Source organism: Oncorhynchus clarkii, chromosome 2 (genome assembly GCF_045791955.1).
Source record: "Oncorhynchus clarkii lewisi isolate Uvic-CL-2024 chromosome 2, UVic_Ocla_1.0, whole genome shotgun sequence".
NCBI lineage: Eukaryota > Metazoa > Chordata > Actinopteri > Salmoniformes > Salmonidae > Oncorhynchus > Oncorhynchus clarkii.
Window position 1 is genome coordinate 1,469,749 of NC_092148.1, and position 26,770 is coordinate 1,496,518.

Below are 26,770 nucleotides of genomic sequence, written 5' to 3' on the forward strand. Positions count from 1 at the left end.
GTAGACGGTAGATGTAGACGGTAGATGTATACGGTAGATGTGTACGGTAGATGTGTACGGTAGATGTGGACGGTAGATGTGTATGGTAGATGTGTACGGTAGATTTGTATGGTGGATGGTAGATGTGTACGGTAGATGTGTACGGTAGATGTGTACGGTAGATGTGGACGGTAGATGTGGATTTGTACGGTAGATGTGTATGGTAGATGTGTACGGTAGATGTGCACGGTAGATGTGTATGTGTATGGTAGATGTGTATGGTAGATGTGTACGGTAGATGTGTACGGTAGATGTGTATGGTAGATGTATACGGTAGATGTGGACGGTAGATGTAGATGTGTATGGTAGACGTGTATGGTAGATGTGTACGGTAGATGTGCACGGTAGATGTGTATGGTAGATGTGTATGTGTACGGTAGATGTGTACGGTAGATGTGTATGGTGGATGGTAGATGTGTACGGTAGATGTGTATGGTGGATGGTAGATGTGGACGGTAGATGTGTATGGTAGATGTGTACGGTAGAGTGTATGGTAGATGTGTACGGTAGATGTGTACGGTAGATGTGGATGGTAGATGTCATGCTGTGGATTTCAGAAGTCTACATAACCTATGTTCCTGTCATCAACACTGAGCCAACGCACACTGCAAGGCATGTCTATGGAAGCCAACGCACACTGCAAGGCATGTCTATGGAAGTTAAATGTATATACCGTAATGAATACATACTCTACAGCATGGAGCCTCTGATTGGCCGTGAGGTCCTCGCGCTTTTTACACATACCTGGAAACCGTGGAGAAGTAGGGATGAGAGAGATATCGGTTTTAATCAACCCAAACATAAAAAGAACAAAGACAAAACCCACAGGATGTTGTAAGGAAACGAATAAGAGGATCCCTTACGATCCCCTGGACATTCCTTACCATCATGCACTTGAAAAGCTAACATAGTGGTTTTCTGGGTAATTATCATCAACGGCCTGAAGGGAGGAAACACAATATTTAAGTTGAACGCTCACTGAGGACATTAACAGGGACAGAAATGGAATGTGAACAGCATTTCATTACAGCCTAACTGTACATGAGGAATAAATTAGCACTCATTCTTTGGTGCTTTTCATTCAGACGTTTACATAGAATAACCTCTTTGTTGGTGTGACACATGCAGGAACACACACACGCTCTGTGCGAGAGCATGGCATGCACTTACAGAGAGAGAGTGAGTGTGTGTGTGTGTGTGTGTGTGTGTGTGTGTGTGTGTCCTTTGTATGGTTGTGTTACGTGAGTCGTAGTCAACAGATACTGACTGGCATTGTCAGGTCAAGAACGCTGGCATCAGAGGATGTGACACACAGACACACTATTAGGGAATTAACCTACATACCATGCTACCATGCTGATCTTAAAATATATATTTAACTAGGCGAGTCAGTTAAGTGCTAATTATTATTTACAAATGACGGCCTACACAGGCCAAACCCTAACCAGGATGACGCTGGGCCAATTGTGCCCCATCCTATGGGACACCTGATCACGGCCAGTTGTGATACAGCCCGGGATCGATCCAGGGTCTGTAGTGACACCTCTAGCACTGTGATGCAAGTGCCTTAGACCGCTGCGCCACTCGGGAGCCAGAAATTGATTCTAGAACCCATCTAAAACAACCATATGTTCTACATTACATCACTACTATGCTGATTGATTCTAGAACCCATCTAAAACAACCAGGTGTTCTACATTACATCACCACTATGCTGATTGATTCTAGAACCCATCTAAAACAACCAGGTGTTCTACATTACATCACTACTATGCTGATTGATTCTAGAACCCATCTAAAACAACCAGGTGTTCTACATTACATCACTACTATGCTGATTGATTCTAGAACCCATCTAAAACAACCAGGTGTTCTACATTACATCACCACTATGCTGATTGATTCTAGAACCCATCTAAAACAACCAGGTGTTCTACATTACATCACTACTATGCTGATTGATTCTAGAACCCATCTAAAACAACCAGGTGTTCTACATTACATCACAACTATGCTGATTGATTCTAGAACCCATCTAAAACAACCAGGTGTTCTACATTACATCACCACTATGCTGATTGATTCTAGAACCCATCTAAAACAACCAGGTGTTCTACATTACATCACCACTATGCTGATTGATTCTAGAACCCATCTAAAACCAGGTGTTCTACATTACATTACAATAGAATATCACAATGTGTTAACACTGTGCACCGTATTTCAAAGTGTATGAGATTGGAGGTTATAGTCTAAGCAGAGGCACAGTGAGAAACAGGGCTGATAGTAGCCAGATGGACTGAGAAAAAGCAGAGCAACAGACGTGAATGGAGCATCAGATCCCAGTGATGGTGCTGTCTATCCAGTCAACAGCAGTACAGTGTGATTCAGCTCATTCACCATTCAGCCTGCCTGCAGTCTGCAGAGAAAGCACAGTTTGTTAGCGAAGGTTAGCATTGATTAGGGTTAGGAATAGCATAGTTAGCATAGCATATAATAGCATAATTAGCATAGCATATAATAGCATAATTAGCATTAGCATTGGCAAAGAATAGCAACAGTATAGCAGGCATGGCAGCGGCAGGTACTGTTAAACTAACTGACTGTTTTATCAGCTGTATTATTTGTTTAGGGCAGTGCTTCACAATCTCTGCAAGAACCAAGAAAACCTGCAGATAACAGACAGAAACTAACCAGGGGGGAGTGGCAGATTCAACATGACGAGAGAGAGAGAGAGAGAGAGAGAGAGAGAGAAGGAGAGCGAAGGAGATAGAGAGAAGGAGAGAGAGAAGGAGAGAGAGAGAAGGAGTGAAGGAGAGAGAGGAGTGAAGGAGAGAAAGAAGGAGAGAGAGAAGGAGAGAAGGAGAGAAAGAAGGAGAGAGAGAGAAGGAGAGAAGGATAGAGAGAGAAGGAGAGAAGGAGAGAGAGAAGGAGAGAAGAGAGAAGGAGAGAGAGAAGGAGAAAGAGAGGAGAGAGAGAAGGAGAGAGAGAAGGAGAAAGAGAGGAGAGAGAGAAGGAGAGAGAGAAGGAGAAGGAGAGAGAGAAGGAGAAAGAGAGAGAGAAGGAGAGAGAGAGAAGGAGAAAGAGAGAGAAGGATAAAGAGAAGGAGAGAGAGAGAGAGAGAGAAGGAGAAGGAGAGAGAGAGAGAAGGATTGAAGGAGAGAGAGTAGGAGTGAAGGAGAGAGAAGGAGAGAGAGAGAGGAGTGAAGGAGAGAGAGAGAGAGAGAGAGAAGGAGTGAAGGAGAGAGAGAGAGAGAAGGAGTGAAGGAGAGAGAGGAGAGAGAGAGAAGGAGAGAAAGAAGGAGAGAGAGAGAAGGAGAGAAGGAGAGAAAGAAGGAGAGAGAGAAGGAGAGAGAGAAGAGAGAGAGAAGGAGAGAGAGAAGGAGAAAGAGAGAGAGAGAGAAGGAGAAAGAGAGATAGAGAAGGAGAGAAGGAGAGATAGAGAAGGAGAGAAGGAGAGAGAGAGAAGGAGGAGAGAGAGAGAAATGAGAGAGAGAGAGAAGGAGAAGGAGAAAGAGAGAGAGAGAAGGAGAAAGAGAGCGAGAGAGAGAGAAGGAGAGAGAAAGAGAGAGAGAGAGGTGGGAACAAATAAATTAATCTAGTAAGACATACAAATCTAGAAAAAAACCGAGGTTAAAGAAGGCTGAGACTGAGGAAAAAAGTGAGTTGGATAGTGCTGTTGTCACTGTGCAGATTAAAGCAGTGAGTCAGCTGATTCAGTACGGACTGAGGAAGCTCTAATGCAGACCCTTATCTGTATTCTGTACCATGTAAAAACACATTCCATGAAAACCTCAATAAACACTAACTAATTCCACAATCCAGTAATCAGTGTTGTGTTCAAGATCAAAGACGGAGCGAATCGAGACCGGGAGGGGGACTAGGGGTCTGGGACCGGGACCGGGAGGGGGGGGGGGGGACTAGGGGCCTGGGACTGGGAGGGGGGGACTAGGGGTCTGGGACCGAGTCAAGACCGAGACCGGGAGGGGGACTAGGGGTCTGGGACCGGGACCGGGAGGGGGGGGACTAGGGGTCTGGGACCGGGACCGGGAGGGGGGGGGGGGGACTAGGGGTCTGGGACCTGGAGGGGGGTGGGGACTAGGGGTCTGGGACTGGGAGGGGGGGACTAGGGGTCTGGGACCAAGTCAAGACCGAGACCGGGGGGAACTAGGGGTCTGGGACCGAGTCAAGACCGAGACCGGGAGGGGGGGGGGGGGAACTAGGGGTCTGGGACCGGGAGGGGGGGGACTAGGGGTCTGGGACCGAGTCAAGACCGAGACCGGGAGGGGGGGGGGGGGGGGAACTAGGGGTCTGGGACCGGGAGGGGGGGGACTAGGGGTCTGGGACCGAGTCAAGACCGAGACCGGGGGGAGGGGGGACGGGACTAGGGGTCTGGGACCGGGAGGGGATGGTCGGACTAGGAGTCTGGGACCAAGTCAAGACCAGAACAATGAGAGTCCAATTCAAGACCATCATAGTAATTTTGTCAAATCTCCACCATTATAAGAGTTGAAAATGTCCAGTATTTCTGTGTTCATATTTCAGAACAACATGTGGTTGTACACATTCAGTATGATAAACAACAACATGTGGTTGTACACATTCAGTATGATAAACAACAACATGAGGTTGTACACATTCAGTATGATAAACAACAACATGTGGTTGTACACATTCAGTATGATAAACAACAACATGAGGTTGTATACATTCAGTATGATAAACAACAACATGAGGTTGTACACATTCAGTATGATAAACAACAACATGTGGTTGTACACATTCAGTATGATAAACAACAACATGTGGTTGTACACATTCAGTATGATAAACAACAACATGTGGTTGTACACATTCAGTATGATAAACAACAACATGAGGTTGTACACATTCAGTATGATAAACAACAACATGTGGTTGTACACATTCAGTATGATAAACAACAACATGAGGTTGTATACATTCAGTATGATAAACAACAACATGAGGTTGTACACATTCAGTATGATAAACAACATCATGAGGTTGTACACATTCAGTATGATAAACAACAACATGAGGTTGTATACATTCAGTATGATAAACAACAACATGTGGTTGTACACATTCAGTATGATAAACAACAACATGCTTAGGACAAATAGAGCAACACGAACCCAAACAGGTCTATAACAGATACAAAGGCTGTTACAATTTACCCAGGTCTCCCCTTACCAATAGTAAGGTCACATCTTTCACACAATTGGAACAACATGGCTACTTACCCAGAGAAGTCTGTTGAGAGGATCCCATAGTTATAGATGAAGACTCTGCTCACCTGACACACTGCGAGGTAGCTGACGGCCATGATCATAGTATACCTGGAGGAGACATTTAAATCAGATCGAGAACACGGTCGTGATCATAGTATACCTGGAGGAGACATTTAAATCAGATTGAGAACACGGTCGTGATCATAGTATACCTGGAGGAGACATTTAAATCAGATCGAGAACACGGTCGTGATCATAGTATACCTGGAGGGGACATTTAAATCAGATTGAGAACACGGTCGTGATCATAGTATACCTGGAGGAGACATTTAAATCAGATCGAGAACATGAAGCTACAGAGTAGCATCCTACATCCCTCCATTCTGTATACTTCTGGCCCTTCTTTGGACACTGTGTTAACTAACCTCCAGATGAGCTTCAATGCCAAACAACTCTCCTTCCGTGGCCTCCAACTGCTCTTAAATGCTAGTAAAACTAAATGCATGCTCTTCAACCGATTGCTGTCCGCACCCTCCCGACCGACTAGCATCACTACTCTGGACGGTTCTGACCTAGAAAATGTGGACAACTACAAATACCTAGGTGTCTGGTTAGACTGTAAACTCTCCTTCCAGACTCACATCAAGCATCTCCAATCCAAAATTACATCTAGAATCGGCTTCCAATTTCACAACAAAGCCTCCTTCACTCATGCTGCCAAACATACCCTCGTAAAACGGACCATCCTACCGATCCTTGACTTCGGCGATGTCATTTATAAAATAGCCTCAAACACTCTACTCAGCAAACTGGATGTAGTCTATCACAGTGCCATCCGTTTTGTCACCAAAGCCCCATATACTACCCACTACTGTGAACTGTATCCTCTTGTTGGCTGGCCCTCACTACATATCCGTCACCAAACCCACTGGCTCCAGGTCATCTATAATACTTTGCTAGGTAAAGCCCCACCTTATCTCAGCTCACTGGTCACCATAGCAACACCCACCCGTAGCACGCGCTCCAGCAGGTATATCTCAATGGTCACCCGCCAATTTCTCATTTGGCCGCCTTTCCTTCCAGTTCTCTGCTGCCAATGACTGGAATGAATTGCAAAAATCACTGAAGCTGGAGACTCATATCTCCCTCACTAACTTTAAGCACCAGCTGTCAGAGCAGCTCACAGATCACTGCACCTGTACATAGCCCATCTGTAAATAGCCCATCCAACTACCTCATCCCCATACTGTTATCTTTGCACCCCAGTATCTCTACTTGCACATTCATATTCTGCACATCTATCACTCCAGTGTTTAATTTCTAAATTGTAATTACTTCACCACCATGGCCTATTTATTGCCTTACCTCATTTGCACACACTGTATACAGACCTTTCTATTGTATTATTGACTGTACGTTTGTTTATTCCATGTGTAACTCTGTTGTTGTTTATTCCATGTGTAACTCTGTTGTTGTTTATTCCATGTGTAACTCTGTGTTGTTGTTTATTCCATGTGTAACTCTGTGTTGTTGTTTATTCCATGTGTAACTCTGTGTTGTTGTTTATTCCATGTGTAACTCTGTGTTGTTGTTTATTCCATGTGTAACTCTGTGTTGTTGTTTATTCCATGTGTAACACTGTGTTGTTGTTTATTCCATGTGTAACTCTGTGTTGTTGTTTATTCCATGTGTAACACTGTGTTGTTGTTTATTCCATGTGTAACTCTGTTGTTGTTTATTCCATGTGTAACTCTGTTGTTGTTTATTCCATGTGTAACACTGTGTTGTTGTTTGTGTCGCACTGCTATGCTTTATCTTGGCCAGGTCGCAGTTGTAAATGAGAACTTGTTCTCAACTGGCCTACCTGGTTAAATAAAGGTGTTCTCAACTAGCCTACCTGGTTAAATAAAGGTGTTCTCAACTAGCCTACCTGGTTAAATAAAGGTGAAATAAAAATAAATAAATCTCATATTTAATATGTAATTCAGATTGAGAACATGTAACATATATGTAGTATATATGTAGAGTAACATCCTACATCCCTCCATGCTAAGAATGAGTGGCGCTTTTAATGAATGACACCTTTTTCATGTTTTAGTCTGGCAGTTCCTCATCTGCATACGGGAGAAAGATCAACTACGAGGTGGAATGGATCGTGTTCATCTTAGCAATCACCTTCACGTACAACTGGAGATGGACAGTACACACACATGCTGTAGGGTGAAACGTGGTCTTTTAGCACACAGTAACCCACAACCCAACGACCCATCTTTCTTTGACTGGAGTAGGCGAGGCGATGGGCGATGGCACAGGGAACAATGCCGTCTCTATCTAGACTCCTCCAAGGAATCCCTAATGGAAAACCTCAGCAGTGTTACTGTTCTGTTTTCTACCTACATTCATCACATTCCAGGACCTAAACACGGACAGACACACAGACAGACACACAGACAGACACAGAGACAGACAGACAGACAGACAGACAGACAGACAGACAGACAGACAGACAGACAGACAGACAGAGTGACAGAGTGACAGACAGACAGAGAGAGGAGAGAGAGAAACAGACAGACAGACAGACAGACACAGAGAGAGGAGAGAGAGAGAGAGAAACAGACAGACAGACAGACAGACAGACAGACAAACAGAGAGAGAGAGAAACAGACAGACAGACAGAGTGACAGAGTGACAGACAGTGACAGACAGCCAGACAGACAGAGAGAGGAGAGAGAGAACCAGACAGACAGACAGACAGACACAGAGAGAGGAGAGAGAGAGAGAGAAACAGACAGACAGACAGACAGACACAGAGAGAGAGAGAGAGAGAAACAGACAGACAGACAGACAGACAGACAGACAGACAGACACAGAGAGACAGACACAGAGAGAGAGAGAGAGAGAGAGAGAGAGACAGACAGACAGACAGACAGACAGACAGACAGAAAGACAGAGACAGAAGGATATAGAGAAAGAGACAGTCTGGTCCAACTCCCACTTCCTATCTAGCTTAACTTGTCATCAACATGTTAGCAAAGAAGGACCCACGTGGTTAAGATGTTATTACAAGTGTCTGCATGGGAGACGTGGTGGTGTGTGTTTACCTGTGAATGTTGTGGATGTCAGCTGTGACCAGAATCCTGTAGCAAACCATCACCAAGACGGAGATATGGACTGCATACCTGCAGCGACCAAAACAACACAAAACAAAATCTAGGTTACTGTTAAAAACTGGGTGATTAGGACTAAACTGGGTGATTAGGACTAAACTGGGTGATTAGGACTAAACTGGGTGATTAGGACTAAACTGGGTGATTAGGACTAAACTGGGTGATTGGGACTAAACTGGGTGATTAGGACTAAACTGGGTGATTGGGACTAAACTGGGTGATTAGGACTAAACTGGGTGATTAGGACTAAACTGGGTGATTAGGACTAAACTGGGTGATTAGGACTAAACTGGGTGATTAGGACTAAACTGGGTGATTGGGACTAAACTGGGTGATTAGGACTAAACTGGGTGATTAGGACTAAACTGGGTGATTGGGACTAAACTGGGTGATTAGGACTAAACTGGGTGATTAGGACTAAACTGGGTGATTAGGACTAAACTGGGTGATTAGGACTAAACTGGGTGATTAGGACTAAACTGGGTGATTAGGACTAAACTGGGTGATTGGGACTAAACTGGGTGATTAGGACTAAACTGGGTGATTAGGACTAAACTGGGTGATTGGGACTAAACTGGGTGATTAGGACTAAACTGGGTGATTAGGACTAAACTGGGTGATTAGGACTAAACTGGGTGATTAGGACTAAACTGGGTGATTAGGACTAAACTGGGTGATTAGGACTAAACTGGGTGATTGGGACTAAACTGGGTGATTAGGACTAAACTGGGTCCATCTGTTGTAGTGTCCTCCATTCAACAAAGTGACCCGACCATTGTTTTAACCTGTATACCCTAATCTAGGTTACTGTTAAAAACTGGGTGATTAGGACTAAACTGGGTCCATCTGTTGTAGTGTCCTCCATTCAACAAAGTGATCCGACCATTGTTTTAACCTGTATACCCTCATCTAACCAGTGCACCAGAGTGATCCTTACCAGCCGAAACAGAATATGACAAAGGAGAGGCCAAAGAGTGTGGCGACGGCATGTCGGACCACGGGGCTGGAAAACTGAGGGTTGAGGTAAAGACGGAACCAGAAGGATGCACCAAGGGCAAACACCTGACATGCCAAGAAGTTCACCTGCATCGGAGACATGACGCCCCCAGACAGGAGATATTGACAAGACTCTACATGCATTCATAGTGTGTGTTTTTGCCTTAGGACAACATAATCTTTCAATTCTATTCTGTGTTTAGTTTGGATACAAGCAGAATGTCTCTAAATATACTTATGCAAATGTAATGTGTGTAAATGCCAAGTCAGATGACCAGAATGTTGTCATGTCATTCCAGGGTTATGGCAGGACAAGACACTTAATACGATGCTTTTACATTCAAATAACTGACTTTAATTAAGCAAATCGATTTTTTTCCCCCCCTCATTTTGGAAAAGTGTAGATTACCTGATCCAATGGGAATCCAAAGAAATCGCTGACTGGAAGCAACCATTTGGAACCGGTGGTTTTAAACGAAGAGGTTGTCAACTCGTCCATTATGCATGGTAAAGGTTTGAAGTCGCTCCTCCGTAAAAAAGAAAGAAAGAAAGAAAGAAATGTTTACCAAAGAAAAAAATAAAGCGCTTCTACAATCTCATTTCTGTTCATTGATTGAAATACATCCCGAGCATTTATGCCGACTCAAGAAAAACTCGACGTCCTCTCTGTGCAGTCGTAGTTAACAACAATATGCTATTGTGACAGTTGGCGAATATGCGAGAATTAGTGCTGACTGCTGATATAGCCAGTAGCCTACCAAGGCGTGGTACAGAGCTGTCAGTTGTATCACGGACTGAGGCAGGAGCAACAGGAACAGTAGGTGGCAGATGGGATGCCCCCCTCCCCTCTAATAACTCTACATTATCCCACCTACTGATCTAGTTTCTGAACGTGACACAGTAGTGTTGAATGTTCACAAGGAGTAGGTCGCAGGGTTGGGGTGTATTCCAGACAATTCAGGAAGTACATTGAAATTGAAATTGAAGTTTACTTTCTGAAATGACTGGAATTGAAATAGAATCCCAAAAGCTAGTGGTCCAAGGCTATTATATATATTTTTATTTTTCAATTCGTTTTTATTGCTTTTCGTTTTTAAAATTTTTGACTTTGAATTCAGTTTAATTTAATTTAATTTTCAAATCTGATTTGATCGTTTTTATTTAGTTTAAGTTGTATAATAAAAAAAATAAAAAAAACTTTTATATTAATTAGTTTCAGTTTCAGTGTTACAAAGTTTTTGTCTTAGTGGACTGAAAGGTTGTATAGTTTTTGGTGACGTCACATCTTCCAACTTGAGAACAAGTTCTCATTTGCAACTGCGACCTGGCCAAGATAAGGCATAGCAGTGTGAACAGACAACACAGAGTTACACATGGAGTAAACAATTAACAAGTCAATAACACAGTAGAAAAAAGGGGAGTCTATATATACATTGTGTGGGGGGGGGGGGGGGGCGCAGTAATACACAAGGTGTGGGTCAAGTGTCTTAGGTCAGGTTAGCCCTTCTCATTCCACATCCCTTTTGATTATCATTCAAAAATAGCTTTACAAATACACACTTTACTGTTAGATGTTTTACCACAGGTTTCCACAGAGGTTTAGGATGCAACACAGCTTCAAACCAGCAGATTGGCTTTGTCCCCTCCGAGTTTCCATTAGCTCAGGGAAGTGCAATGCAAAACACCTCCGTGTGAATATGTTAAAACACTACGTTTTATGTGTATTTGTAATATCATTTTGGGGTGATATGAAAGTAGAATTTCTGCGGTTTCCAAAAACATATTGCATGCGGTTGATAATTAATGGTCAGCCAAAGCGTCGAGACAGTTGTACACTTTGACCCCGCTGTGGTCAATTGTTAAAATTAGAACCCTGTGACCTTGTGGCATTGGGCTCTCAAGAGATTGACAGAGGTATGTTCTTCATTTGCGCTGTAATTTCAAATATATAAAATAGGAACATTGCATTCGACAGCTTCATCAATGGCTGAACTTGTAGGGCCAGATGACGCAGGACGTCATGGGAAATAAGAATATGTTCTTAACTGACTTACCAAGTTAAATAAAGGTTACATTTAAAAAATATATATATTATAAATGGCTTTACTATTCTGATTTAGTGAAGGGCACCCCCTGCTGTATAGTGAAGGTAGTGCACTACATTTCAAAATGACTAAAGATAATTGTTTATTTAACACCATCACTGGGGCATGATAATACAGAATCCCCTCATTCTGTAAATACAGCAGTTTCACGTGTTATCAATAAATAGTTTAGATGTAGAGGGGTCAGACACTCCACAGGGTCAAAGCATTGGATGTGCTGTAAAGCAATACATAGTTTAGATGTGAGACGGTCCGGGGTTTAAAGCATTGGATGTGCTGTAAAGCAATACATAGTTTAGATGTGAGACGGTCCGGGGTTTAAAGCATTGGATGTGCTGTAAAGCAATACGTAGTTTAGATGTGAGACGGTCCGGGGTTTAAAGCATTGGTTGTGCTGTAAAGCATGAGGGAAATTCCCTTGTCTTTTGTGCACAGCAATAGTCAACAGACTAGCAAAAAATCATAACATCATTAAGCCTGAGTGCCAGTCTGTGTTATTACGTATTGCAAACTCATTGTCACCTATTGCCATGTTTGGCTCGACAAGGACAGAAATGGAGTCGGGCAAGAACATGATTGTATGCATGTCTGAAAGGCAATGAAAGTAGCAGCAGCAGTTTGTAAAACGATTCTAGTAAATGCACCAGCATTTGTGAATGGCAAACTAGCTTTAGCTGCCATAAACTCACCAAGTACTAAGCCCATTTTAAATAAATAAATAAAAATAAATAATTCTACAAAATTCTGCATAGTTTATAAAAGTCAGTTTAGTTTACGTTGTATGAAAAAATTCAACCGGTTTGATTATTTTTTTTCGCTGACATTATATGGACACGTTGATTGCGTCTGACGTGTCCAGTTTCAACTGTCCAATGAACGCGTGCCGCCTAATCTTCTATAATGTCATTGGTCAATAAACTAGGGAACGTTATATAAAATAGGTGGAGTTATGACTTAGTGTAACCAATCGCGTCACATATGCAAATATTGTTTGAAAATTTCCCGGGAAATCTGAGTTTCGCGGGAGGGTTCCTTCGCGCGTAAACGGTATCCCTTCATTCATTGTCAGCTTCCTGGAGCCATTTTTGAGCTGGCAGGGCTGAGACTCGCGCTAGTTTCTAATCCATTGCATCTGCCTAAATGTGCTCTCAATATACTTTTAAACATACAAATATCGGCAAATAAGATCATAATCTACTCTTTCATATCAATATTTTTGAATTTGTCGCGGTGGATTATCTGAAAAGGGGCTTTAAACTAAAGGGACAAAGGGTACCCGAGCCCACAAAGATGAGAAGAGGGATCTCATCAGCCCCGGATAAAGTAATAATAGCAGGGGTTGGAGGCTCTTTAGATAAAAATGCGGTATTGACAGCATTGTCCGACCGGTTAACCCCTCATTTTACAACTGCCACTTATATCCAAATTATAACTCCACCGCCTTGCATTACACAGACTTCAAATGTCTGTTTGTCCGAACCTCCAGCTGGCAGTATATATTCCACTCCAAACGGAGCAACAAACGGAACCGGACAACGACCTACATTAGGACGTCCACCGGTAAACTTGCTAATGTCGTTTTCTGTTGTATTGCAGTGAAATGAAATGAACCAGAAACTGCTTCGTGCGTTGGTAGCCTAGCGAGCTAACGTTAGCTAGTTGGGTCGCTCTCCCTGATCCCCTTGAGTCACCCAACAGACTCGGGAGGTTCGCTCAATAGTTGGGGTTTTTACACTAGTCTGATAGCAGTTATTGTTGTTCAAGCCGTAGTTAACTACTTTTACAGGTGCAACTATATATAAATCTGTCATTTAGTTTGGGTAGCCTGTTGGCTAGCTGATAAGATATGCCAGCCATGTATTATCAACTGCTAAGGGGTCAGACCCGTATCGTAAAAGGTCAACAGCCAACACCGAAACATTTTCTCATCCGTTTTTCCAAGTTGAGAGAGTGTTTGGGTTTGGTGTAGGGTTCAAGAGCAGCTCTAGTCTTGCAAGGTTCCGTGCATGTTTGACACACAGTCGTGCTTCAGCTTGCTAGGCTAGCTGTACAATAATTACTTGTCAGAAATGAGTGGCTAGGCCCTGTTAGTGTTTTGGACTTGGGGGGGAAGGGAATTGGAAAGCGGGTTGACTGGCTCACTCGGTAGGTAGCCTGCGAGCTAGCCAGCTAACTACAAACACAGGCCAACTATCCTTCTGTTGCTCAACTAAGACTATCGTCTTGTCTTTTAGTTTTCCGCGTCATATCGAATATCGTTATAGCTGCTAACTAGCTACATTGTTATAATAGCTCGTATGCTTGCGTGCTTCCTGTGTTTTATTTAAACCATGAAATTGCGGAAATGCCTTCCATATAGATACATTTCTGGTCATGCATCAAAAAGCCACAGCACAATAGCAGACGTTCTACTGTACTGTCTTTGACATTAGTCTACAGACATGGCTAGTTTGCGTTCAGGATCCCCATTTGCTCACAGAGGAAGATGCATTAGATGGGGGGGTGGGGGGGAGGGAGGGTTGACTGGGACATTGGTTTGTGGTGTGCAAAGATGGCAGCCATATTTAATATTTATGAACTGTCCCAGCAGCAAGGACCTCTTTTATTAGTTCCATCTCTAGCTTCATGAAAATGCTTGACAGAGCCGTCTGATATTATGAAAATGTTCATTTTCTCAAACAAACCCGATTTTTATTTTGTCCCTCGTGAATGACTGGCCTCATGGTTTCCCTCATATTTGAGTTTTGACCTGCTACACACACACTAATGTCCTCATTGCCCCGACGGACTCGATTTGCATTTCTCTACACATGAAACACCCGTGGCGAGATACTCAGCACTCCTGTTTTCATCACTCTTTCTCAGACCTGTAAATAAAGTAGCCCTCATGCCATGTCGTTGGACAAAATGGCCGACATCTCAACTGACACTCCACGAGCCATCTTCAAGTCGTGGTCTTATGACATGGAGGGCATGTTGGTTGATTTGATCTTTTCACAATATAGAACTAATCTTTATGAATGTGATGTGGTTCTCACCTGGATTCCTTTTTTTTAAGATGAAGGCACAAGGCTGTAAGTTGCTCTTTATAAGTCTGCTAAATGAGTTGTCTTCAATTTTTTATTTATTTATTTATTTTTATTTCACCTTTATTTAACCAGGGAGGCCAGTTGAGAACAAGTTCTCATTTACAACTGCGACCTGGCCAAGATAAAGCAAAGCAGTTCGACACAAACAACGACACAGAGTTACACATGGAGTAAAACAAACACAGTCAATAATACAGCATAAATGAACGAATGAGGCACAGCTGTTGTACACTGACAAACACACTTCAGTTTCTTAATGGGACGTGGCGCTAATGGAGCGTTCTCCGTGTACAAAACAAGCATATTTTACAAGTGAAGTCAAAGGCTTTCTTTTCTATTGCCATTGTTAAAATGTGTTATACCATTTCAAGGTGTAGAAACTATTCTACAGAGGAGGTTTGAATTATCTAAAGCCTATCACACAGTTGGAACGATACTGAAGAACATCTTTTATCTGTTTTGTGAGAAGTAATCTGACTGCGGTGTTTACCTTCTGCAGGCCAAGCGGAGGTTGGCGTTGGATGAGTCGGACCACCAGTACCCCATCGAAGGAGCCAGGACCCCCAGGGGAAAGGCTGGAGGAGCCTCCGGGCCTGGGCTCAAGAGCCCCAAAAGTAAGACTGGGCCAGAGCAGATGGTTCAAGTGTCTGTGACTGTGTTATAAAGCCCATCATTCCTATAAAGTGGCCCTCCTGGGGCCTGCCGGGTGGCGCTGTGCCACCAGAGACTCTCGGTTCGAGCCCAGGCTCTGTCGCAGCCGGTCCATGGGGTGACGCACAATTGGCCCAGCGTCGTCAAGGTTAGGGAGGGTTTGGCTGGTAGGGATATCCTTGTCTCATCGCGCACCGGCGACCTGGTTAGCGTGCACTGCGCCCGGCCCGCCACAGGAGTCGCTGGTGCGCGATGAGACAAGGATATCCCTACCAGTGCACAGTGTTTCCTCCGGTCATCGGTGCGGCTGGCTTCCGGGTTGGATGCGCGCTGTGTTAAGAAGCAGTGCGGCTTGGTTTGGTTGTGTATCGGAGGACGCATGACTTTCAACCTTCGTCTCTCCCGAGCCTGTACGGGAGTTGTAACGATGAGACAAGATAGTAACTACTAACAATTGGAGGATGGTTGGCCACCCCTGCTAAACATGATCAATGAGGAAGTTGGGCTCAGTGTACTGGGCTATGGCCCATGATGTGTGTGGGTAAAAGCAGGCCCTTCTGAAATCGAACAGTCTGCGCCGCTCGGGCACGTTGTCAACAAGGCCGCATAATGCATCGTTCAGAAACCTACAACATCTATTTTCCATAAAATATATGTTTGAATTTTCAAACAAGTTTTCAGTGGGAAGGCAGATAATGACCCTTTATCTAAAGAAATAATTTTTGTATGTGAAAACACACAATCCTACTCATTACTCCACACCAAAAAAAAAATTTTTTTTGAGCCGACTTTGCCGTCGACCAAAAGGCCCTGACCAGACGCCTGGGAAGCAGCTCGGTTCCAAAACGAATGGAATCAACGGTGGCCCGGGGCTTTAATGGAATCCCCTCATTCTGTAAAGATGCTTATTTGCTCACTGCAGTGAGAACATACTGTAACTTGTAATGTTATGTATTTTTTAATTAAACACGCTCTCCCATCCAACTTTAAATATAATACTCAACTGGATATCTCTCTCGCTCTCTCTCGCTCTCTCTCGCTCTCTCTCGCTCTCTCTCGCTCTCTCTCGCTCTCTCTCGCTCTCTCTCGCTCTCTCTCGCTCTCTCTCTCTCGCTCTCTCTCTCGCTCTCGCTCTCTCTCTCGCTCTCTCTCTCTCTCGCTCTCTCTCGCTCTCGCTCTCGCTCTCGCTCTCTCTCGCTCTCTCTCTCGCTCTCTCTCTCGCTCTCTCTCTCGCTCTCTCTCTCGCTCTCTCTCTCGCTCTCTCTCTCGCTCTCTCTCTCGCTCTCTCTCTCGCTCTCTCTCGCTCTCTCTCTCGCTCTCTCGCTCGCTCTCTCGCTCGCTGTCTGTCTGTCTGTCTGTCTGTCTGTCTGTCTGTGTCCCTGTCTCTCTGTCTGTCTGTGTCCCTGTCTCTCTGTCTGTCTGTGTCCCTGTCTCTCTGTCTGTCTGTGTGTCTCGTCTGTCTGTGTCCCTGTCTCTCTGTCTGTCTGTGTCTGTCTGTCTCTGTCTCTCTGTCCCTGTCTCTCTGTCCCTGTCTCTCTGTCCCTGTCTCTGTCTCTCTGTCCCTGTCTCTCTGTCCCCGTCTCTCTGTCTCTCTGTCTCTCTGTCTCTCTGTCTCTCTGTCTCTCTGTCTCTCTGTCTCTCTGTCTCTCTGTCTCTCTGTCCCTGTCTCTCTGTCTCTCTGTCTCTCTGTCCCTGTCTCTCTGTCCCTGTCTCTCTGTCTCTCTGTCCCTGTCTCTGTCTCTCTGTCTCTCTGTCCCTGTCCCTGTCTCTGTCTCTCTGTCCCTGTCCCTGTCTCTCTGTCTGTCTGTCTGTCTGTCTGTGTGTCTGTCTGTCTGTGTCTCTCTCTCTGTCTGTCTGTCTGTGTCTCTCTCCCTGTCTCTGTCCTCTGTCTCTCTGTCCCTGTCTCTGTCCCTGTCTCTCTGTCTCTCTGTCCCTGTCTCTGTCTCTCTGTCCCTGTCCCTGTCTCTCTGTCTCTCTGTCCCTGTCCCTGTCTCTCTGTCTCTGTCCCTGTCTCTCTGTCTCTCTCTCCCCCCCGCCCGTCTTACTGTAGCTCCGAGGTCACCGGTAGAGAAGACGCGCTACGACACGTCGTTGGGCCTGCTAACGAAGAAGTTTGTTGAGCTGCTGGGCCAGTCGTCTGACGGTGTCATCGACCTCAATCAGGCCGCGGAGGTTCTCAAGGTGCAGAAGAGACGCCTCTATGACATCACCAACGTACTGGAGGGGGTGCATCTGATCAAGAAGAAGTCTAAGAATAACATCCAGTGGATGTAAGTGTCTCACAAGAACGACTTGATTCAGACAAGTTCATCCCCTTAGGGGGGGGGGGCAATCACTAGACATCATCACTGACTTGATCTAACTGCATGAGGTAATGAATATAGTTTTCAGGCTTGTGTCCTGTGTTAAAACCCTCCCCTTTCTCTCTCTCTCTCTCTCTATTTTTCTCTCTCTCTCTCTCTATTTTTCTCTCTCTCTCTATTTTTCTCTCTCTCTCTCTATTTTTCTCTCTATTTTTCTATTTTTCTCTCTCTCTATTTTTCTCTCTCTTTCTTTTTCTCTCTCCCTCTCTTTCTCCCCCCTCTCCAGGGGTTGTAACCTGTCTGAGGATGGGTCTACGTTGACCAGCAGCCAGAGTCTGAGCAGTGAGCTGTGTGACCTGGGTCAGGAGGAGAGGAGACTGGACGAGCTGATCCAGAGCTGTACCCTGGACGTCCAACAGATGACAGAGGCCTCGCACAGCCACAAATATCCTTATCAGACACACACTGTTAACCACACTGTTATAATAGGAAAAACAGGAAGAGCCAAGGCTCTCTTCGTAGGATACTATGAAGCCGTTATATCTAGTGTCACTGAGGTGCTCAAAGCTGGTCAATGTTTCTTTAACCCTCCTGGTCCACGTTTGCATATGTGACATATCAAGACATCCGTCAGCTACGTCACCTGAAGGACCAGACGGTCATCGTGGTGAAAGCTCCCTCTGAGACCAAGTTGGAGGTGCCAGACCCACAGGAGGTAATCAGACAATCAATATGACCTTGAGACGGTCCTCTTTGTGTTCGTCTAGTGTACGTTTTACAACATTGTGTTTGTGTACAAGGTACATGCAGTTGTGGTTCTTCTCTTTTCAACGTCGACTAACACCTAAAACGAACCGCTTTGGACGACGGCTCGCACTACAATCACCCAATCAGTGTCTGACAACAGAGGGTACTGGTCAACAATATCCCAGACACCAGTCCAGACACCAGTCCAGACACCAGTCCAGACACCAGTCCAGACACCAGTCCAGACACCAGTCCAGACACCAGTCCAGACACCAGTCCAGACACCAGTCCAGACACCAGTCCAGGCACCAGTCCAGGCACCAGTCCAGACACCAGTCCATGTCCTTGAGGTTGAGGATCACTACCAATTGAATCAATACCTAATCAATGCAGCATGTCTGTCCACTGCAGTGTTTTTATACAAGGGTTAGTTATGATTTCCCCCCTGGGAGAACAGCGTCCATTTTAAAACACTTTTTAAGGACCTCTCGTTGGAACTAAACTCAGCACAAAAAAGAAACATCCTCTCTCTGTCAACTGCTTTTTTATTTTCAGCAATCTTAATATGTGTAAATATTTGTATGAACATAACAAGATTCAACAACTGAGACATAAACTGAACAAGTTCCACAGACATGTGACTAACAGAAATGGAATAATGTGTCCCTGAACAAAGGGGGGGGTCAAAATCAAAAGTAACAGGCAGTATCTGGTGTGGCCACCAGCTGCATTAAGTACTGCAGTGCATCTCCTCCTCATGGACTGCACCAGATTTGCCAGTTCTTGCTGTGAGATGTTACCCCACTCTTCCACCAAGGCACCTGCAAGTTCCCTGACATTTCTGGGGGGAATGGGCCCTAGCCCTCACCCTCCGATCCAACAGGTCCCAGACGTGCTCAATGGGATTGAGATCCGGGCTCTTCGCTGGCCATGGCAGAACACTGACATTCCTGTCTTGCAGGAAATCACGCATAGAACGAGCAGTATGGCTGGTGGCATTGTCATGCTGGAGGGTCATGTCAGGATGAGTCTGCAGGAAGGGTACCACATGAGGGAGGAGGATGTCTTCCCTGTAACGCACAGTGTTGAGATTGCCTGCAATGACAACAAGCTCAGTCCGATGATGCTGTGACACACCGCCCCAGACCATGACGGACCCTACACCTCCAAGTCGATCCCGCTTCAGAGTACAGGCCTCGGTGTAACGCTCATTCCTTCGATGATAAACGCGAATCCGACCATCACCCCTGGTGAGACAAAACCGCAACTCGTCAGTGAAGAGCACTTTTTGCCAGTCCTGTCTGGTTCAGCGACTGGGTTTGGGCCCATAGATTACGTTGTTGCCGGTGCTGTCTGGTGAGGACCTGCCTTACAACAGGCCTACAAGCCCTCAGTCCAGCCTCTCTCAGCCTATTGCGGACCGTCTGAGCACTGAAGGAGGGATTGTGAGTTCCTGGTGTAACTCGGGCAGTTGTTGTTGCCATCCTGTACCTGTCCCGCAGGTGTGATGTTCGGATGTACCGATCCTGTGCAGGTGTTGTTACACGTGGTCTGCCACTGTGAGGACGATCAGCTCTCCGTCCTGTCTCCCTGTAGCACTGTCTTCGGCGTCTCACAGTACGGACATTGCAATTTATTGCCACATCTGCAGTCCTCATGCCTCCTTACAGCATGCCTAAGGCACGTTCACACAGATGAGCAGGGACCCTGGGCATCTTTCTTTTGGTCTTTTTCAGTTAGTAGAAAGGCCTCTTTAGTGTCTTAAGTTGTCATAACTGTGACCTTAACTGCCTTCCGTCTGTAATCTGTTAGTGTCTTAACGACCGTTCCACAGGTGCATGTTTATTAATTGTTTATGGTTCATTGAACAAGCATTGGAAACAGTGTTTAAACCCTTTACAATGAAGATCTGTGAAGTTATTTGGATTTTTATGAATTATCTTTGAAAGACAGGGTCCTGAATAGGGGACGTTTTTTTTGTTGCTGAGTTTAGAATTGACTAATACTGTAGTTGTCAGGCAGTTATTATGTACTAGTCAGTGACGTCCTAGGGACCACCCAGCTAACAAGATTAGGATGAGAGAACGTTTTTGTAATGTTACCTGTCCATGTACTAGTCAGTGACGTCCTAGGGACCACCCAGCTAACACGATTAGGATGAGAGGACGTTTTTGTAATGTTACCTGTCCATGTACTAGTCAGTGACGTCCTAGGGACCACCCAGCTAACAATATTAGGATGAGAGGACGTTTTTGTAATGTTACCTGTCCATGTTCCCCAGATGTTTGAGTGTCCAGTGTTCCATTAGTTAGGGGAACATTCTAAGTATGTTAGAGAGAACCTGAGAACCTATTTAGCATTGGAGTTAGGAGCATTTAGTTTGGAGAACATTCCCTGAGTGTCAAACATAACGTACCCTGAACGTAGTTACATGTTCTCCAGACTTATCAATATTAATGTTCTAGACGTGTTTTCATGGTGTCCAGTTCTCTGTGGGTTAGGAGAATATTCCTTCAACATCCCACCAAACATACACAGAACATGGTTGCCATGAATGGTCCCTGGAAACGGCCCTTTGCACGTCGCTGCAACATTCCTATGAAAACGTTAGGTAATGACATAATACACTCTTTAAGGGAATGTTCTCTAAAGTTGCGGGAACGTTTGTTGTTAGCTGGGCGGTTTTGGGTCTGTGTCACTTGAGGTTGAGAGACACCTGTTCTATAACTAATCAATGGGTTATGTTGTTGTTTGTTTACCAGGGCCTGTCGGTCCTTCTCACCAGCACCAAGGGGCCTATTGAGGTGTTCCTCTGTCCGGAGGAGAACATCGGTAGTCCTGTGAAGAACGGCGGCCCGGATGTCCAAGGACACTCCTCACCTTTCCTCAAAGTGTCAGCAGGTACCTTTCCTGTAGGCAGGTAGCCTAGTGGTTAGAGTGGAGGGGCGGCAGGGTAGCCTAGTGGTTAGAGTGGAGGGGCGGCAGGGTAGCCTAGTGGTTAGAGTGGAGGGGCGGCAGGGTAGCCTAGTGGTTAGAGTGGAGGGGCGGCAGGGTAGCCTAGTGGTTAGAGTGGGGGCGGGAGGGTAGCCTAGTGGTTAGAGTGGAGGGGCGGCAGGGTAGCCTAGTGGTTAGAGTGGAGGGGCGGCAGGGTAGCCTAGTGGTTAGAGTGGAGGGGCGGCAGGGTAGCCTAGTGGTTAGAGTGGAGGGGCAGCAGGTACCTTTCCCGTCAGGATGTGCACGCTCTTTACAATTAATATTTTAGACCTGATCAAATTTCCTTTGCGTCTTGATCAATCAACATTTAGTGTTTTTTAGTTGTATCATCTCTCACATCCTGTTTCCTTTCCCCCACAGAGAGCTCAACAGGCGGCAGCAACGTCTATGTCCCTCCAGATCCCTCTGCGGTGATGGTGACCAACCTGTCCCCCATCACCTCCCCTTTCACCAGCCTCCTGCTGCAAACGGAGGACCAGATCCCCTCCTCCTTGTCTGGGCTCCTGGAGGGCCACGGGGCCGGGCCCTTCGTCAACCTGTCCCCCCCTCTCCTCAACGAGGACTACATGCTGAGCTTAGAGGACGACGAGGGAATCAGCGATCTGTTCGACACCTGTGACTTTGACAAGCTTCCTCTGGAAGAACTCATGTGTCCCTCGATGTAAGAGGGAGGGGTGGAAGACTGGATGTGTCCCCCCCTCCCCCATTACTGAGTAGAGGGAGACATAGGGGACACTTGTCTCTTCTGTGTTCACGTGTACCAGGAGAGACGGGGAAATGTCTGCTGTGTTCATATGTAACTGTCATGGAGGAGCAGAGAGGGATCCGTCTGTAGAGAGAGACTGCACCATGGGGGGGGGAGCTCCTTGGTACTCCTTTCCCTCTGTTTAAAGAGGATTAGGTACACAGGGCATGCTGGGTAAAAGATTTCTCTCTTTCTCTCCCTGTACCTGCCTGTTTGTCATGGCAGTACACTGGGCCAGGTGGGTGAGAGACCCCCCCCCCCCAACCCGCCGTCTTTCTCTCCCTGTACCTGCCTGTTTGTCGAGGCAGTACACTGGGCCAGGTGGGTGAGAGACCCCCCCCCCAACCCGCCGTCTTTCTCTCCCTGTACCTGCCTGTTTGTCGAGGCAGTACACTGGGCCAGGTGGGTGAGAGACCCCCCCCCACACACCCGCTGTCTTTCTCTCCTTGTACCTACCTGCCTGTTTGTCGAGGCACTGTAGACTGCCTTAAAACTGGGTCGTGTTCAGTAGGAACAAAAAAAACCATATAAACTCATTGAAACTGAAACAGGGGGATGTTTTCAATTTCGGTTGCGGAAATGTTTAGCCTCGCTTGTGGCCTAATGAAAACGACCCTGACCAACTCTTCTCTCACTTCTCAGACCTTCTTGATCACTGAGAGCTGTCTTTTATCCAAACTGGCGCTGGTGGAAACCCCTCTAACGGTGTGTTTTTAGACAGCTGCTCGTGTGTTCCTTCTGGATGCTTCTCTGCCGTGTCAGGTGACCAGTTTGACCCTATGGCTGATCTACGTTTGTGCCGATGAGTTCTATGCTTTTGTCTTCGTATGTAGAATATGGCAGTGACAGTGTGAGGATAGTGATTTTGGCACAAAAACCATTGAGTTTGTCTTTGAAACTTTTTAGGAACCAGGGCCTCTACTCTTAATACTTTAGAGCAACACTCATTGTGGAGATACTGTATCATAAAGTACAAGTTCACCCCTTAGTTTCGATTGGGGACTTGTCAAGATATTATCTCCTACTTATAACTGACATTCATATTAACTGTCTAATGACTGACGAGGGATATTTAGCTTTTTTGTTGTTGCTGTGGGCAAATAATGGATTTACAAGCGTCAGCCAAATTTAAATTCAACAAGTCGTGGTTTAATCAGAAACCCAAGTTGGTCTGTCCCGGTCTGTATCGATTTGAATGGATATTTCCAAGAACAACAACAGTTAAAAAGCAACCGTTATGTTATTGCTCTGAAGGAATTCCTCAAATGATCTTGGAAAGAGAGGCTTGGGCGCTATACCTTCTACTGGGGATTTAGAAATATCGATATCATGATTTTCAATACTTTTCTTTTGGGGGGGTGGGGGGGGGGGGTGTTGTGTGCTGTATATCTAAAGGTTAAGTATAAGGGAATCTAAGATGTGTGAAATGATATCCAGCTCAGGGCTCCAGCGTTTGGTTTGCTAACGTGCTAGCTAAGTAGCGAGATGTTAAGAACAAGCGGCTTGTTTACAACAGAGATATTCAACCCCCTCTTGGATTTAAGAGCCCTGTTGCCTAAGTTGTTTTGTGCCTCAAAACATAGCGCCCCTTTGGGTGTACAATCAGTAATACCGTATACCCTCTACAGATGTACCCTTTAGTCAGCGAGCAATGCTGTTGTAGATGGACCTTACGCTTGCTTACGGTGCTCATCTGAATATTTTAACACAGCCACCCCCCCCACCCCCCATTTTAAAATCACAAGCTCATGAATGGAAACATTTTCTTTTTCCAAAAACAAGCGGGTGTGGAACATCTCCCTCTACTTAAAGGGAAATGTGTTTCTGACGGACATCCGCATTTATTTTTGTGTGGAGAAGAAAAGGAAGGAACTTTTCACCAAGCAGAACAAGGGTGGCTACTTGGTTGGGAGGGGGGGGGGGGGGCTAGATATTGTCGGATCATTTTTGTTGATGTCACAGTGAAGTAGAGACAGGATAGTCTTAAGTTAGCCCTAGATGATAATTGAATGATATGCTTGTTGCCTTGCTGACTGGATGTTGGTATAAGCTGGGGGGGTTGGTGCCCTGAAGTCTAGAAACCATCTTCTTTAAATGAAGGTATGATTCTGATCACTCACTAGGTACTGTAGACTACCTCTGGCTCTAGATGTTGTTTTATTACTATACTAATGCTTGTTTATTTTTGGGGTGTTTTATGTTAGTCAGATAGGTGTCCATTTTAGCAGAGGTTCTGATTTCTAGAGCTGTAGTCATGGTGACAGACTGTTTGGCTTACCTCTTACCTGATAGGTGGCCATTTCAGCAGATGTTCTGATTCCTAGAGCTGTAGTCATGGTGACAGACTGTTTGGCTTACCTCTTACCTGTATCTGAGTTCAGAGGTCTAGGATGGTTTGGTGGTGACTTGATGGTCAGGCACGTGGATGTGTTATGTTGATAGAATGATGCATATATGAATTAATATTCTGATATAATGGCTTGGTTTCCATTCGTGTGTTTGTGTTTTAGCCAGTTAATTTGTGTGTGTGTGTGTAAATGTTTTTTTGCGTAGTGAGCGCGTTCCTTGGTGATAGTAATGAAACCAAACTCTTCAAACGATGAGTTCATGTAACCAGGGTTGGGATTCACTTACATTATTGGTGTTTCTCATGGAGGAGAATGGAGGAATTTACTGGACTGAATAGTAAGGTAGTATTGTTGCCATGGTTGAATTATCCCATTTTTCCATACCTTTTGGGATTACAATTTTGCCAGTGTTCACGTCTCTAATATGATTTTGCTTGTTATAAAGGTACTGGAAAATGTAGAGAAAAATCCCCCCCAAGTGCACAAAACATTTTGTCAATACATTTCCTCTCTTGATCTTTAATTTCATATTTATATCAATGTGAATATGTATTTATAAACTCAACTTGAATTTTTTTTTCTCTTATACTAATTAGATTTTCATTCTATATAAGAATTTATATAAAAAAAGGAATTCCCTACAATTTTATAGCCTGGTTGAACCAGATTGAAAGCTGCGTTGCATTCACCACGTAGCATTCAAGTCGGGTTTAACCAGGCTAACCATTTTTTATCTCATGTTGACCTGGAATCTGGTCATAAATTCCTCTCCGATGTTCAACCATTTTGAAGTGATTAGGGAAGCCTGTCTTTCCCAATGTGTGTGGATGGATGCTTATTATAAACACAAATAGGATACGTCCCAAATGGCACCTTATGTAAGTGGCACTTTAGACCAGAGCCCTATGAGCCCTAGTACACTAGATAGGGAATAGCATGTCATTTGAGACGTAACCATGGAGATTACACACTGCTTATTCAAAGTTTATTTTCCATTGTATTTTATATGAATGCATGAAAGAGTATGTTATGTGAATATTTTTTGAAAATACAGATTTAATTTTCAGTTTTTGTGTAACATGGCTTTTTAAAACATGTATGTTCTATTTGAAAGCTTTGATATAAATTGTGTATATATATAAATATATATATATATAATGCATTTGAACAGGACCATCTGTTGGGTTGGTGCCATTGAGGAGGTGTTTTATATTCTGGATGTTTGAAATTCACCAAAACTTGAATAAAAGCAATATAAATATGGCAATTGTAACTTCACTATGGTAATTGATTTAATTACTGGTTCTAGGACTATATTTCTGGGTGGGCAGACATTTTCTCTGTTTCTGAGCTAATATCCTGCAATTTCGTCATTGTAAATAAGAATTTGTTCTTCACTGACTTGCTAGTAAAAAAAAAAATCAGTTTTGGCTAGACTCTAGCATCATTTGGGTGGGCAACATGACATTTTGGGTGGGAAAATCCCTACCCTGCTCGCCCCCCAAATGAGTGCAGAAAGAGTACAAAAAATAAACCGCGATTAGGGTCATTTCAGGTAACTCACAACGGATTTCGCTTGTCACGAGGCAAGAAGTTTGTCCCTCACTCCCTTCCATTGTTCCACGTGGTCATCAAAATGCGCCCAGCAAGTACGCAAGACAGAGAGAAAGAGGCAAAGCGAGAGGCTTTACTCCACCCAGAATCGTCACACGAAAAATAAGCCCACGAAGTGAGGATCTTTTGTATGGGGGTCCGTGAATGTACAATTTGGTCTACAAAACATGTAATTGCTCATTTGCTACGTGAGGCTTATTTGATCGAATATACGTTTTGTAATGGGTAGGTTGTTACTAACACACTGGTTTGTAAGTGGACGCACGTGGCAATTCTGCAACTTAGGAAAAAAACTACTATTTGGGTTGTGTCTGTCTTCAAGATAGATGGATAAAACCTATTTTAACATGGACATTGCCATTGAGGGCTTCCACCGTTTTAAAGTAGATTGCTGGGTGCGATCGGCCAATGGCGAAAATGTACTACTTTAAAATGGAGACACAAAGATGAGTTCAATTCAAGGGCTTTATTGGCATGGGAAACATGTGTTAACATTGCCAAAGCAAGTGAGGTAGATCATATATAAAGTGACTTAGTGAGTGAGTTCTCTATCTGTCTCTGTGGCCTGCTAATACGGGTATCTGCCCCCTGATTGGCTAGAATGGTCCCACCTGATCTAGGTCTCTTCCTGCCTGCCTTCCATCTTTACGGACATGTATTTCCATTGTTAGAGCGGCGAATCGACTCTCTTGTCAATATAATAGACAATCTTTGTGTCAG

General features: G+C 44.7%; 2 protein-coding genes across 2 annotated transcripts in view; one reads left to right on the top strand and one right to left on the bottom strand.

The window, feature by feature from the left end:
* The window catches only part of LOC139378721 (lysophospholipid acyltransferase 1-like), an 18,589-nt gene extending 8,636 nt beyond the window's left edge, over nucleotides 1-9,953 (bottom strand). Inside the window, exons 1-6 of the mRNA XM_071121165.1 lie at nucleotides 9,864-9,953; nucleotides 9,396-9,541; nucleotides 8,393-8,470; nucleotides 5,304-5,399; nucleotides 924-979; nucleotides 729-783 (exon numbers count right to left, since the gene is read on the bottom strand). Of these exons, the coding sequence (XP_070977266.1) occupies nucleotides 729-783; nucleotides 924-979; nucleotides 5,304-5,399; nucleotides 8,393-8,470; nucleotides 9,396-9,541; nucleotides 9,864-9,953 (521 nt within the window). The remainder of the gene's footprint in view (nucleotides 1-728; nucleotides 784-923; nucleotides 980-5,303; nucleotides 5,400-8,392; nucleotides 8,471-9,395; nucleotides 9,542-9,863) is intronic.
* A 2,720-nt stretch (nucleotides 9,954-12,673) lies between these two features.
* On the top strand, nucleotides 12,674-22,278 carry LOC139378730 (transcription factor E2F3-like). The gene is made up of 7 exons (XM_071121177.1): nucleotides 12,674-13,119; nucleotides 15,148-15,262; nucleotides 17,350-17,569; nucleotides 17,889-18,047; nucleotides 18,203-18,317; nucleotides 21,112-21,250; nucleotides 21,704-22,278. Exons 1-7 carry the CDS (start codon nucleotides 12,850-12,852, stop codon nucleotides 22,006-22,008), a joined length of 1,323 nt encoding a protein of 440 aa, XP_070977278.1. The 5' UTR covers nucleotides 12,674-12,849; the 3' UTR covers nucleotides 22,009-22,278.
* The last annotated feature ends 4,492 nt before the right edge of the window (nucleotides 22,279-26,770 follow it).